The 14,616-nt window shown below is 41.6% G+C and overlaps 1 protein-coding gene across 1 annotated transcript in view; it reads right to left on the reverse strand.

The window, feature by feature from the left end:
• Positions 1 to 512: 512 nt before the first annotated feature.
• LOC134582615 (serine/threonine-protein kinase N2-like) overlaps positions 513 to 14,616 on the reverse strand; it is a 39,241-nt gene continuing 25,137 nt past the window's right edge. The window contains exons 12-19 of the mRNA XM_063439280.1: positions 13,502 to 14,558; positions 13,224 to 13,355; positions 8,203 to 8,388; positions 6,419 to 6,481; positions 5,714 to 5,790; positions 3,418 to 3,560; positions 1,653 to 1,733; positions 513 to 716 (exon numbers count right to left, since the gene is read on the reverse strand). Of these exons, the coding sequence (XP_063295350.1) occupies positions 513 to 716; positions 1,653 to 1,733; positions 3,418 to 3,560; positions 5,714 to 5,790; positions 6,419 to 6,481; positions 8,203 to 8,388; positions 13,224 to 13,355; positions 13,502 to 14,558 (1,943 nt within the window). The remainder of the gene's footprint in view (positions 717 to 1,652; positions 1,734 to 3,417; positions 3,561 to 5,713; positions 5,791 to 6,418; positions 6,482 to 8,202; positions 8,389 to 13,223; positions 13,356 to 13,501; positions 14,559 to 14,616) is intronic.

The raw sequence follows: 14,616 nt of genomic DNA on the forward strand, positions 1-14,616 counted from the left end.
TGGTCGGGGGGTAAAAAAAGAGAGACTCTCGTCATTATTCAGGAAACAGGGGGTGGGGGGAGATGGATAACCGAATGGAGAGGGGAACAAGTCAATTCAAGAACGGACGGTTCACTTGCTGCCCAATAATTTCCACCCCTTGACAAGGTGCCATTTTAATGATATAATCAATGTTATTCACTTCACCAGTCAGTGGTTTAATTGTTGTGGCTGATTAGTGTATAGTGAAATTGATCCAATTTTTGATTACTGTTCGCAATGTATGAGACTCATACAAACACCCTTTCCAGGAAGGCATGTTCCCTTTTAACATTTGCTGACTTTTTTCTATTTTCTTTCTTACTTTTCCTCTATCTTTATTTCTATTAATCAATTGATCTTCATGCCATCTATTATGCACATTATCCACAATTAGATACTGAATCAATTGGAAATAATAATACTTTTATTGGAATAAATAACAATGCTAATATGATGATTCCAGCGAAGTCCATCCATGTCTATCTCCAGCTTTAAATCCTATCGGAAACCCAGTCAAAATCTTTGAATAGCTCCAGCTCTACATCAGATAGTGACTCAGACTCGCCTGGCGGTGTCAGAATGGGGGCGCATGATGTGTACATTCTATTAAAGTAGCGGACGTCGTCTGGTCCCTCGATGGATGGTACGCATGGCGGCCTGACACTCTTAAACAATAATGCGAACCAGTCTATTTGCTGTTAAAAATTCAAAAAGTTTAAGGGAAAAGGATGAGGAAGATAAGTAGTGTGTACTCTTATACAATCAGTAAACTAAGAATATAGAATAATAGATATGAAAATAGGGGTGGCTTTTCCATAGGGACAAGGAGATGCTGGGTATAATTTTCCTATGATCCCTGAATGATTAAATATAAAATACCGTATTTATCGGCGTATAACACGCACCTTATTTTCAGAAGGAAATTCCAGGAAATTTCCCCCCCTTCATCCCATAGTGCTCCCCCCCCTCCCATAGTATTCCCCCCCCCTCCCATAGTGTTCCCCCCTCATCACATAGTGTTCCCCCCCTTTCCATAGTATTCTCCCCCCCTCCCATAGTATTCTCCACCCCCTCCCATAGTGTTCCCCCCCTCATCCCATAGTGTTCCCTCCCCTTTCCATAGTATTCTTCCCCCCCTCATCCCATAGTGTCCCCCCCCTTTCCATATTATTCTCCCCCCCCCCCCCCTCGCATAGTATCCCCTAGTGCACTTTCCCTCTTGTCCCATATTTACTTACCTGTCTTGAAGCGTGGGCCGGCTTCACAGCGTACACCGCGGTACTGGAACTTCAATTTCAGGTACCGGTTTCCGGCGGGACTGAAAGGAAGTGTGCACACAATGTGCACACTTCCTTTCAGTCCCGCCGGAATCCGGAACCTGAAATTGAAGTTCCAGTACCGCGGTGCGCGCTGAACACCGGCCCACGCTTCAAGACAGGTAAGTAATTATGGGATATCGGCGTATAACACGCACCCACGATTTTCCCCCTATTTTCAGGGAGAAAAAGTGCGTGTTATACGCCGTTAAATACGGTACATGAACTCCAGAAATATTGTATATTTGGTTAAAAATCTCAACTAAAACCTAATATTTATTTAGCTGCTAGAATGTGTCTTTCTATTTGACATACTTTAAAAAAAGGGTGGCTCTTCAGATCCCAGGCATCATTCTCGCTGGCTCCTAGACGGACTTTGGGATCTTTATGCAAAAGCTGTAAAAGAAAATTTAGAAAAATGGAAAATGTTATTTTAACTGAAAAAAACTGAGCATTAAAGGCATTTTCTTGCAGGTTCTGTAAAATCTTATTTTATGAGCTCAGGCTGTATACGTTAGTACAGAGCTCAATGAACAGAAGGCACCATATCGCCATGGCATCGTGTTCTGGTGCCCGGACATAGCTCTGCCCTGATCGATGGTATTAGTCATGCTTATTATTTCATTCACCACATGGAATTCTAACCGGTTTTATTCTGTAACTAGATCCATGTGTTTGTGACTGCTTGTTGTTCTCTGTTACAATCTAACACACCGAATATTCACACAGGACCAGCTGTGTTTCCAGAGCCTTACAAATCAAACTGCCCGAGCCCACATTCACACACAATGGAATCATTATAGCATGATAAGCCATAAGAGTAGTACTGCTTAGAAGCAGGAACTTTAATCCTGGAGGGTCCAAGAACGAGCTAACTCAATCTATCTAAATTAGAAAGCACTATGTGTTGGCAACTTACACTTCTTAATATTGATCGTGCTTCTGCAGTCAGGAACCTCGGATAGTGCGGCGTTGAATAGACAATATTATACCTCACCTCTCTTCTGTTACCTGAGAAGGGATACTAATAGAAAAACTACAGTTAGAAAAAGTGCAGGGTTGGCATGGGATCTACGGTGGGTAATGTCTAATGTAAATGGTTTGCCAAAGCAGAACCAATAAATATAATATAAATAAACAGAGAGTATTATAGGGTTAAAATTAAACAAAGTGGACAGCACACTTGTGTGATATGAATCTAGAAAAAAAACATTCACCACAATAGTTAACATTCTAGTGGTGTGTGCGGATAAATAAATAAGGACATGGGCATGTCGGGGGACACAGAGAGGGGAGGAAGGTCAACAAAGCACTGGAGCCAGTGTTCGTACAAGCCCTGTCAGGGAGAGCGGGGAAGCAGGGCAAGAGCACAAGCAAGAGTGTTTGCTGAGAAAGTCACCCAACGATCGTCCAGACACCAGGTGAACCTGCAAGACAGTTGACTCCAGGGATATTTCCATCCCACATATGTTGAATTACCTGAGCCAGTTGCACATAGGCTCATTAAGTGTAATGCAACAATAACATTATTTTTTATATTTATTTTATGTTCAAACTGTATTACACTATTTGGAGTATTTCCCCTTACAGAGACATTTGGGATATCATATACATGGTATATTCCTTATTTTTTTACCCTTACACACCACTAGTGCTCACTATTGTGCTAAATGTTTATTTCATAGATTGATATCACACAAGTGCGTTGTCCACTTAGTTTAGTTTTTATGTCTGAATATATTTGTAAAATTGACTGATTGTTTTCACTGTGGAGATTAGCAGCACTTATCGTTACATCTACACAGCGCCTGTTTGTACCATACATCTGTTTTTTGTTTTTTTTTTCTATAGGGTTAAAATAAGTTTGGATAAAGTGAAGAGGGAGTTATTGGGTTCTGATATTTAGATACACAGTATAATGAGCTGTAGTAGTTATGGTGCTCAGGTTTCCCTTTAACCCCTACCAGTCTACAGTTTGAAATGCTATCACTATTATCAATGGACTGTTTGACATCACACAAGGTATTTTTGGTTTATAAACGAGGAATCCTACTAATTGGTAAAAATTAGCTATTCTTACCATTCCACACAGCATTATATAAATAACTGCACCGAGACTCCACCAGTCAATAGATGTTGTGTATGGTTTACCGCAAACCATTTCCGGTGCCATGTAATGCAGGGTGCCACAATATGTTCTGTCTTGTTCTCCATATCCCATCCCTCAGAAAAAGAGAAAAGATAAATGTGCATCGGTAAATATACTGATAGATGTTGACACTTCCTTTCAGTCCCGCCGGAAACCGGAACCTGAAATTCAAGTTCCAGTACCGCGGTGAGCCCTGTGCTGCCGGCCAACGCTACAAGACAGATCTGAGACTTTAACTTATAACAAAAGACTAAGACAACATCAGATGGTACAACATCAGATTCCCAGTAGACAGGAATAAGCCCTATGAAGTATTGGTAATTTTAAATATTTTAGAGTGCTCTCACCATTTTATATTTCACTTTGTTTCACTTGTATATGTGTTGAGTGGTGCACATAGGTGATAGCAGCACCAGATTTTCACTTTTCCCAACACTCTGTTTCTATTGTATGATACAGATAGATGTTGCTGATATACAGTATATGTTATAAGTGATATTAGAATATTGCTGCAAGGAGTTGGTGCATTGCAGCTGCAGATTCTCTCTGTAATTTTGTATAAAGTTTTACATGGTGTTTACGAATCTGTGGCTGACAAGCCAACCAATCAGAGTGCTCTAATGAGAATTCAATGTGTGGGAAAGCCTTTATAAAGGCAATTCCCACTTTAAAGCTTCATATTGCACTAGCCCTCGCAGGACAAAGAAAGATTTATTTAAGTTGTGTCAGGTTTATAATTTTGTGGGCAGGTTTTTGCAATTGGGATTTGTAAGTGTTACATTGCAGGATGATGGATACTAAAGTAGCTTTTTTGGGGCTGAAGATAAGATTTACAAGAAAAAAAGACTTCAGAAGAGAAGTATAATTTATTTTCTTTCAAAGATATTAGTTTTAATGCCTCCCTCCCAATTTTATTATAATGAAAGGGGTTGGTAGGTGTAATTCATTGTAAAAGAGGGGATTGGGGACCCAATAGTGACAATCAATTTTGGGGGAGGGTTGGACAATGGCATGTTCAACCCCCATTGTTTAAAGGGACACTATAGTCACCAGAACAACTACAGCTTATTGAATTTGTTCTGGTGAATAGAATCAATACCTTAAGGCTTTTTGCTGTAAATACTGTCTTTTCAGAGAAAATGCAGTGTTTGCATTACAGACTAATGATAACTTCACTGACCTCTCCTCCGATAGCTGTTAGAGATCATTTCTAGGTCATGGCTGCCTAAAATGCATCCAAACATTCAGTGTCTTCTCCCTCTACATGCAGACACTAAGCTTTCCTCATAGAAATGCATGGGTTCAATTAATCTCAATGAGGAGATGCTGATTGGCCAGGGCTGTGTTTGAATTGTGCTGGCTCTGCCCCAGATCTGCCTCCTTGACAGTCTCAACCAATCCTATTGTGAAGCATTGTGATTGGCTCTGGCAACAACTTCTGATGATGCCAGCAGGCAGCTTGCTAGTCTGAGACAAACAGCATATGCACAGCTACAGCTTCAGGCTTGAATACAAGTAAGATTGTGCTATATTTAGGGAGGCATGAGGGGCCCAGGGGGGCTAGATGGTGGTTTTAACACTATAGGGTCAGGAATACATGTTTGTGTTCCTGATCCTTTAGCGCTCCTTTAAATATTTAGAGCCCCTACCCAGCACTAATGAATGTGGTGGGGACATTAGGTTCTCCCAGTATAAAATGAGTAGCCTTCCACCAACTGTCGACCTGCATTATTGATTTTTAGCCCCCCACCAAATGCCTACAGGTGGGGATACAAGGGACTATGTGCTCCCAATTATTTACTATGGACATTGGCTGCCCAGTCGCTAGTTTTAAACAGTCCCTATGGCAGTTAAGGGAAGGGGGAGGTTTTAAACTTCCTTATAGTCATATGGGGATCTTAATGGTCCCCACAGGGTTTTTATTTATATATTTTGACCAACTGCAACATAATTAACCCTTGCAGTTGCCAAGGCTTTAACTATTTTCATTCTGGTTTCTATAAATGCCTAGGGGAAATAATTTTGGAAAATTTCGCTGCATTTCTGACAAATTTCAGTCAGATGGGTTTGCCCCATTAAGTACGAAGCCAATCGGACATTAGTGAGTAACGGTTTGTGTTTCATACATACTTTTAATTCGGTTTGCAGTTGGATGTTATCTGAAGGTAAAGTAAAATTCTGCAACTTTGTGAGAAATGACTTTTGTTTAATATAAACTAATTTTTACCTTGTTTACTAAGACCAAAGTCTGTAATTTTGGCAAATCCATCTATGTCAATTACAATGTTTTCCAATTTGAGATCTCTGGATTTAAAATACAGAAAAATAGTTTTTATTTTTTTCAATATCACTAGAGGCACTTGAATTACATGGGTTTTTTTTTTAGCCTTTTTAAAGATTAGATTTAAAGACTTAACTATTATAAGACAAACAGTTAACATAATAACATAACTAATCAATCAAACCACAGACACAGCATTTTGATCACAATACATTAAAATAACACAGATAATATTTATGGGGACACTATGTATGTATACATTTGTTATACACCTACCCTTAGAAGGGTGACTTGATGCTGTCTTTACAAAAGTGTGTCCAATTCAGGTACATATACACATAAAAAATACAGAAGATATAAAATCTTTTACCTGAATAGGACGTACTACACGCAATTTTGTTAAGACAGCATCAAGTCACCCTTCTAAGGGTAGGTGTATAACAAATTTATTGAATGATCCACTCCTAAGGTGAACTGCTGTTAGCGTTTTTCCCTTTCTATTTTACTATACAAATTTGTGGTGGGTGAAAGGGACTCCCACCAGAGTGTTGTAGCGTTTTGCAATTTACCATAATCACTACCTAAGCGCCTGCAACACACAGCTCTTTGTTCACTATGTATGTTCAACTTTATTTTTTCCTGTACACTTACCTGTGAACAATATCGTTTTGATGCAAGAAATCCAGGCCGAGCACACAACACGCCGCATAAAACCTGTAGAAAAGAGAATAAGTTAGTTTCATTTTAGGGAAGGAAATGAAGTTTTTGTACCATTGAAAATTTTGATTCCACCAATCATGTGTCAATCTGTGCTCAGATATATTTCCTGCAATGTCTTGTATCTTCTGTATTAACAGTCAGCTTAAAGGACCACTCTAGTGCCAGGAAAACATACTCGTTTTCCTGGCACTAGAGTGCCCTGAGGGTGCCCCCACCCTCAGGGACCCACTCCCGCCGGGCTCTGGGGGGAGGAAGGGGTTAAACTTACCTCTTTCTCCAGCGCCGGGCGGGGAGCTCTACTCCTCCTCCTCTTCTTCCTCGCGACGTCATCGGCTGAATGCGCATGCGCGGCAGGAGCCGCGCTCGCATTCAGCCGGTCGCATAGGAAAGCATTCATAATGCTTTCCTATGGACGCTTGCGTGCTCTCACTGTGATTTTCACAGTGAGAAGCACGCAAGCGCCTCTAGCGGCTGTCAGTGAGACAGCCACTAGAGGCTCTGGAGGCTGGCTTAACCCTCAGAATAAACATAGCAGTTTCTCTGAAACTGCTATGTTTATAAAAAAAAGGGTAAAAGCTAGCTGGACCTGGCACCCAGACCACTTCATTAAGCTGAAGTGGTCTGGGTGCCTAGAGTGGTCCTTTAATCTGTTTTTGATTTTGTTTTCAAATTTCTAGTCCACCTTAAAGGAACACTATAGGGTCAGGAACACAACCCTGTATTCCTGACCCTATAGTGTTAAATCCACCATCTAGCCCCATGGTCTCTCTAAATAGAGTAACATCATACTTGTATTCAAGTCTGCAGCTGCCTCTGACCCTGATCTGCCTGCTTGGCTGACATAGTTTTCCCATAGGATTGGCTGAGACTGTCAAAGAGGCAGATCAGGGCCAGCACAAGCCAATCACAGCCCTGGTCAATCAGCATCTCTTCATAGAGATGCATTGAATCAATGCATCTCTATGAGGAAAGTTCATTGTCTCCATGCAGAGGCACTGTACACTGTACAGCACTTTCCCATGAAGCACTTCCAGCTGCCATCTTAGGAGTGGCCAGTGAAGTTATCACTAGGCTGTAATGTAAACACTGCATTTTCCATGAAAAGACCGTGTTTACTGCAAAAAGCCTGAAGGGAATGATTCTACTCACCAGAACAGATACAATAATCTGCAGTTGTTCTGGTGACTATAGTGTCCCTTTATTACATTTGGTTAGGATGTCTAGCTTGGTGTCACGAGTCCATGAATATTGGCTGGTTTTCTGATCTCTGCAGTTTGGTGCAGTACCTCATACTGCCAACACCTTTCTGTGGTGCTGTTGCAGGCTGCTGTCCTCAGACTGAAGAGATCTGACTGTCCCCAGCAGGCCTTTCCTTAGGATGATGTTCTCCCTATTTAGTGTAGCCCAGCCCTTTCTGTGTCAATTCATTGGATTTGTTCTGGAGTTGCTCCCTGTGTCCTGCTCCTGGAGATCCTGTGTCCAGAAGGTCAGAGACCCAGAGGCCTCCAGTTTCCTCAATTTCCCTTTTCTCTTGTTTTGCATTTGTGTTACCCACTTGTTTTCGTGCAGCTAACATACTTGTTATCTTTCCTCATTGCTTTGTATTTATATGGGTATTAATTTCCTACTTACAGTGATTGCTGCTGCAGTCAGCACCCTTTACCAACCAAACTGCGACAATCCGTTTCCATAATCCCAAAACTATTGTTACTTACACAGCTCTGGTTGTGGAAAATGGCTGAAAGTTGTTGTTCCTAATATCGGTCATTAAGTCCCCACCAGCGGCATACTCCATTAAAAAACAAAAATGACCCTGAGTCTGGAAGCTTGCCAACATGTTAACAAGGAAAGGATGCTGTACTTCGCTCACAGTCTGTAGGATTTCCTTTTCACATATAAGCCTTGGAAATAAAAATGGAATAATTCAACTAATCACTTTTTTTTTTTGCTGTGCAAATAACAACATTCATACTTGTAGTGCCACGACAACATTTACAAGCCTAGCAATAAGAAATTGTATAAAGCTTCAGCATGGCATGTAGAGTAAACGCACATTTTTAGAATATAGTAATAACAAGCTAGAGTCATGTCTGGGTATATATTAAGATAGAGGCTTGCTAACGAGTAGCTTGTCCAGACACGGTGACAACTGATGAAGTAACATAGGGTAAGAATGCTAAATCACATGCTAAGCCATTACCCAGAGGAGTACTACTGCATCTAAAAGCTCTACCAGAGTGTCTCATCCACGCAACATAAATTATACGAAAAAAAAATACAAAAAAAATGTAAGACTAAAGTAAAGTCAATGATAACATTTTTTGACTGAACAGCTGAAGGCAGAATGGGAGTTGGAGTCCTTCAGGAATCCCAGCAAAGCTCATACAGGAGGTGTAATGGCTATATGCTGTAGTGAGTCCCATGTTTAGCCAATTCCCAGTCTCTGGATATAAAGAATAGCTGTAATAGAACGGTGAGGCAAGGCAACTCCATAGCCCCAGGCCTTTGTGTAGGCCTGGATCCCTGATCCACGGGCTTGAGAAATGACAAAGTTGAAGTCCTTCCCATCTAAGGGACAGCAGAAGAGTGGTATGGTTTATCGCTGATTGCTGGTGTGGTTGATGCAAGGTGAGTAAGCCCTTATTGACCTTCAGCCCAGGAGTATCGTGGAAACGAGGAGCAGTTGCTTGCGGTTGAGTAATGCCCACAGGGTCCTGTCACCATCTCGCGTCTGTCGCCTCTGATCTCGAGATCGGGAATTCAGCCGGGACAGTTTTTCTCGGGCTGTTAGCTTAGGCCAGAAGTCGTTAAAGATAGCTTCCAATATTATCATAGAGTGCTCAACGGGGTCACTCCAGGGCTACTCTGTCATATTTACAGCATGCCCCTGATGGGAGAGTACCTCCACCATCCTGCATTCAGAGTTGCGTTCCAATACACTGCTGTACGATTCCAGACAGGTGACAGGTAGCGCAGTGGGGACCGGGATAACCCCCACCAGCCCAGGGGGGACACAGTAGGTCTTTGCAAGAGAGTTGTGCTTCACAGGTCAGAAGACTGGCCGCCTCTCCTGCCTGGTGCCTTCACTAAGCCTCATCGGCTCCGCCGGAGATAAAGGCATCGGCACCTCTAAAAACCGGACCGTACCATTCAGTGTTAGCAGCTGGTAGGGCACCGAATGTGTTGATTGTGAATGCAGATTGCCTCAAGAATAGGCTTAAAATAGGAGTATTGTGAGGAGCACTGTCAAGATGCAAATAGAAACATGGAATGTGACCAATAAGAACCATTCGGCCCATCTAGTCAGCCCAATTTTCTAAATACTTTTATTAGTCCCTGGCCTTATCGTATGGCTAGGATAGGATTATGCCTATCCCATGTATGCTTAAACTCCTTTACTGTGTTAACCTTTACCACCGCAGTTGGAAGGCTATTCCATGCATCCACTACTCTCTCAACAAAATAATACTTTCTGATTTTATTTTTAAACTTTTGTCGCTCTACTTTAAGACTAAGTCCTCTTGTTGTGGTAGTTTTTCTTATTTTAAATGGCAACCAGCTACCATGAGGCATAGGCCTTGCCCCCAATTAATCACTTTTTTAAAGGCAACTCTTGCACACAAATAAAAACTGACAAATAGTATCACCATCCAAAAAAATAATCAAAAAATTAGGATGATAAGTACCCTCCATTTACTGACCTTGGGACTCTTTTAGTTCCAGTTATGTCTTGTTTTTTTTGGGCTTTTAAAGCAAATTTGCTCTTTGTACGCTTGTACTCAACAAGCAGAACCTGAAATGCAAAATGCATATATATATATATATATACAATAAATACACAAGATCCAGCGCACTCTCCTATCTACTAAACAGCAACTTCAATGTCGACAGACTTTATTAGTCTGTAAAAGTTTTTTTTAAAAACACCTAATCTAGGCAAAAAAATGGGGATTTAGTTACATTATATGATCATACATTGCATAAGCCTGCCACAACGTCAATGTACCCCATCTTTGGCAGGTCCTACTCTCACAGTCTAATGTCTGCTCTTATGAGATTAACCACTTACTTGGGAAAAAATTCCATCTGAGGCTCTCTGCAGTACAAGGCTAAATAGGGACCTGAGATGAGGCACCTGTAACAGGGAGGGGTGCAGAACCAAGGAGTTGGCTAGACTCCCAAATATATATAGGAAACATGGGGGGATGGTTGCACTCACCTAAACATGCTTAAATGGGGTGCTGCTGGGGGCCATATTATACAATAAATACACAAGATCCAGCGCACTCTCCTATCTACTAAACAGCAACTTCAATGTCGACAGACTTTATTAGTCTGTAAAAGTTTTTTTTAAAAACACCTAATCTAGGCAAAAAAATGGGGATTTAGTTACATTATATGATCATACATTGCATAAGCCTGCCACAACGTCAATGTACCCCATCTTTGGCAGGTCCTACTCTCACAGTCTAATGTCTGCTCTTATGAGATTAACCACTTACTTGGGAAAAAATTCCATCTGAGGCTCTCTGCAGTACAAGGCTAAATAGGGACCTGAGATGAGGCACCTGTAACAGGGAGGGGTGCAGAACCAAGGAGTTGGCTAGACTCCCAAATATATATAGGAAACATGGGGGGATGGTTGCACTCACCTAAACATGCTTAAATGGGGTGCTGCTGGGGGCCATATTATACAATAAATACACAAGATCCAGCGCACTCTCCTATCTACTAAACAGCAACTTCAATGTCGACAGACTTTATTAGTCTGTAAAAGTTTTTTTTAAAAACACCTAATCTAGGCAAAAAAATGGGGATTTAGTTACATTATATGATCATACATTGCATAAGCCTGCCACAACGTCAATGTACCCCATCTTTGGCAGGTCCTACTCTCACAGTCTAATGTCTGCTCTTATGAGATTAACCACTTACTTGGGAAAAAATTCCATCTGAGGCTCTCTGCAGTACAAGGCTAAATAGGGACCTGAGATGAGGCACCTGTAACAGGGAGGGGTGCAGAACCAAGGAGTTGGCTAGACTCCCAAATATATATAGGAAACATGGGGGGATGGTTGCACTCACCTAAACATGCTTAAATGGGGTGCTGCTGGGGGCCATATTATACAATAAATACACAAGATCCAGCGCACTCTCCTATCTACTAAACAGCAACTTCAATGTCGACAGACTTTATTAGTCTGTAAAAGTTTTTTTTAAAAACACCTAATCTAGGCAAAAAAATGGGGATTTAGTTACATTATATGATCATACATTGCATAAGCCTGCCACAACGTCAATGTACCCCATCTTTGGCAGGTCCTACTCTCACAGTCTAATGTCTGCTCTTATGAGATTAACCACTTACTTGGGAAAAAATTCCATCTGAGGCTCTCTGCAGTACAAGGCTAAATAGGGACCTGAGATGAGGCACCTGTAACAGGGAGGGGTGCAGAACCAAGGAGTTGGCTAGACTCCCAAATATATATAGGAAACATGGGGGGATGGTTGCACTCACCTAAACATGCTTAAATGGGGTGCTGCTGGGGGCCATATTATACAATAAATACACAAGATCCAGCGCACTCTCCTATCTACTAAACAGCAACTTCAATGTCGACAGACTTTATTAGTCTGTAAAAGTTTTTTTTAAAAACACCTAATCTAGGCAAAAAAATGGGGATTTAGTTACATTATATGATCATACATTGCATAAGCCTGCCACAACGTCAATGTACCCCATCTTTGGCAGGTCCTACTCTCACAGTCTAATGTCTGCTCTTATGAGATTAACCACTTACTTGGGAAAAAATTCCATCTGAGGCTCTCTGCAGTACAAGGCTAAATAGGGACCTGAGATGAGGCACCTGTAACAGGGAGGGGTGCAGAACCAAGGAGTTGGCTAGACTCCCAAATATATATAGGAAACATGGGGGGATGGTTGCACTCACCTAAACATGCTTAAATGGGGTGCTGCTGGGGGCCATATTATACAATAAATACACAAGATCCAGCGCACTCTCCTATCTACTAAACAGCAACTTCAATGTCGACAGACTTTATTAGTCTGTAAAAGTTTTTTTTAAAAACACCTAATCTAGGCAAAAAAATGGGGATTTAGTTACATTATATGATCATACATTGCATAAGCCTGCCACAACGTCAATGTACCCCATCTTTGGCAGGTCCTACTCTCACAGTCTAATGTCTGCTCTTATGAGATTAACCACTTACTTGGGAAAAAATTCCATCTGAGGCTCTCTGCAGTACAAGGCTAAATAGGGACCTGAGATGAGGCACCTGTAACAGGGAGGGGTGCAGAACCAAGGAGTTGGCTAGACTCCCAAATATATATAGGAAACATGGGGGGATGGTTGCACTCACCTAAACATGCTTAAATGGGGTGCTGCTGGGGGCCATATTATACAATAAATACACAAGATCCAGCGCACTCTCCTATCTACTAAACAGCAACTTCAATGTCGACAGACTTTATTAGTCTGTAAAAGTTTTTTTTAAAAACACCTAATCTAGGCAAAAAAATGGGGATTTAGTTACATTATATGATCATACATTGCATAAGCCTGCCACAACGTCAATGTACCCCATCTTTGGCAGGTCCTACTCTCACAGTCTAATGTCTGCTCTTATGAGATTAACCACTTACTTGGGAAAAAATTCCATCTGAGGCTCTCTGCAGTACAAGGCTAAATAATATATATATATATATTGTTACCTAGCATTTATCTTGACACCTTTTATATTGAAAGTGGAATTCACACCATAACCCACCTTTCCAAATGCTCCTCTTCCCAGCACACAGAGACAATCAAAATCCTGAATGCTCAGCCGAGCTCCTTGCTGAATACTGCAAAGAAAAGAACACGTTTTAAATATATTTAAAATTACATACAGTCCCCTCCCCCATGAAAAAACAAAGACCCAAAACAAAATTCTCCTATAACACACAGTATACGTTAACAGCATTGATGAGAAAGATGAATATCTCAATACCCAGCTGATGATGATGGATTTTCCACATCTGCTTCTGCCAATGGAACAGCGTCACGAACTAAACCCTTTGGTGGTCCAGTGGTTTCTTCTGCAATGTTATCAATATCAATAACTGCATCTTTCTCTGTTGATGTTTGGATGTTTTTTTCCATATCAGTAGCAGCACCAGGTGGTGATGATTCCACTTTCTTATTGTCCACTGCTGACACTTGAGGCGTGTCAATTACTACAGCCTGCTCTGGAGCTGGTTGGATTATCTTTTCTGTATCTTCATCGTCAGCTGGCAGCAATGGCTTCATGCTCTCAGAGTCCTCTACTGGTAGTGATTGAGGATTAATAGCTGCATCCTCCTCTGGAGGTGGTTGGATTGTCTTTTTTGTATCTTCATCGTCAGCTGGCAGCAATGGCTTCATGCTCTCAGAGTCCTCTACTGGTAGTGATTGAGGATTAATAGCTGCATCCTCCTCTGCAGCTGGTTGAATTGTCTTTTCTGTAATTTCATCAACAGCTGGCACCGATGGCTCCACGCTGTCCGTGTCCTTTACTGGCAATGGAGTAGGGTCAGTAACTAAATCAACTTCTAGAGCTGGTTGGATTGTCATTTCTAGCAAGCTTACAATAGCTGGTGGTAATGGTTCCATGCTCACAGAGTCCTCTACTGCTACTGGCAGTGGAGCATTGTCAAAAATTCTAGCTTCCACTGGAGGTGGTTGGATAGTTTCTGTACTAATGGTGTTGATAGCTGGTAGTGTTGAATCCACATTCTCAGTGTCCACTGCTGGTACATTGTCAATAGTTGTAGCTTCCACTGGAGGTGGTTGGAAGGTCTCTTCTGTAATGGTATCAGCATCAGGTGTTAATGGACGCATGCTCTCAGTGGCTACTGGCAATATAGGATTGTCAGTAACAACATCTTCTTCTGGAGCTGGCTGGATGGTCTTTTCCGTTTCAGTATCCACAGCCGGCGCCGATGAATCCACGCTCTCAGTATCCGATTCTGGCAGCGAATGAGCATCAATAGCTGCATCCTCCAGTGGAGCTGGTTCGGTGGTCTCCTCTACAAAAGTAGCACAGAACATAACTTGAGTATTGTATATGATACACAGAGATCTATA

Source organism: Pelobates fuscus, chromosome 13 (assembly GCF_036172605.1).
Source record: "Pelobates fuscus isolate aPelFus1 chromosome 13, aPelFus1.pri, whole genome shotgun sequence".
NCBI lineage: Eukaryota > Metazoa > Chordata > Amphibia > Anura > Pelobatidae > Pelobates > Pelobates fuscus.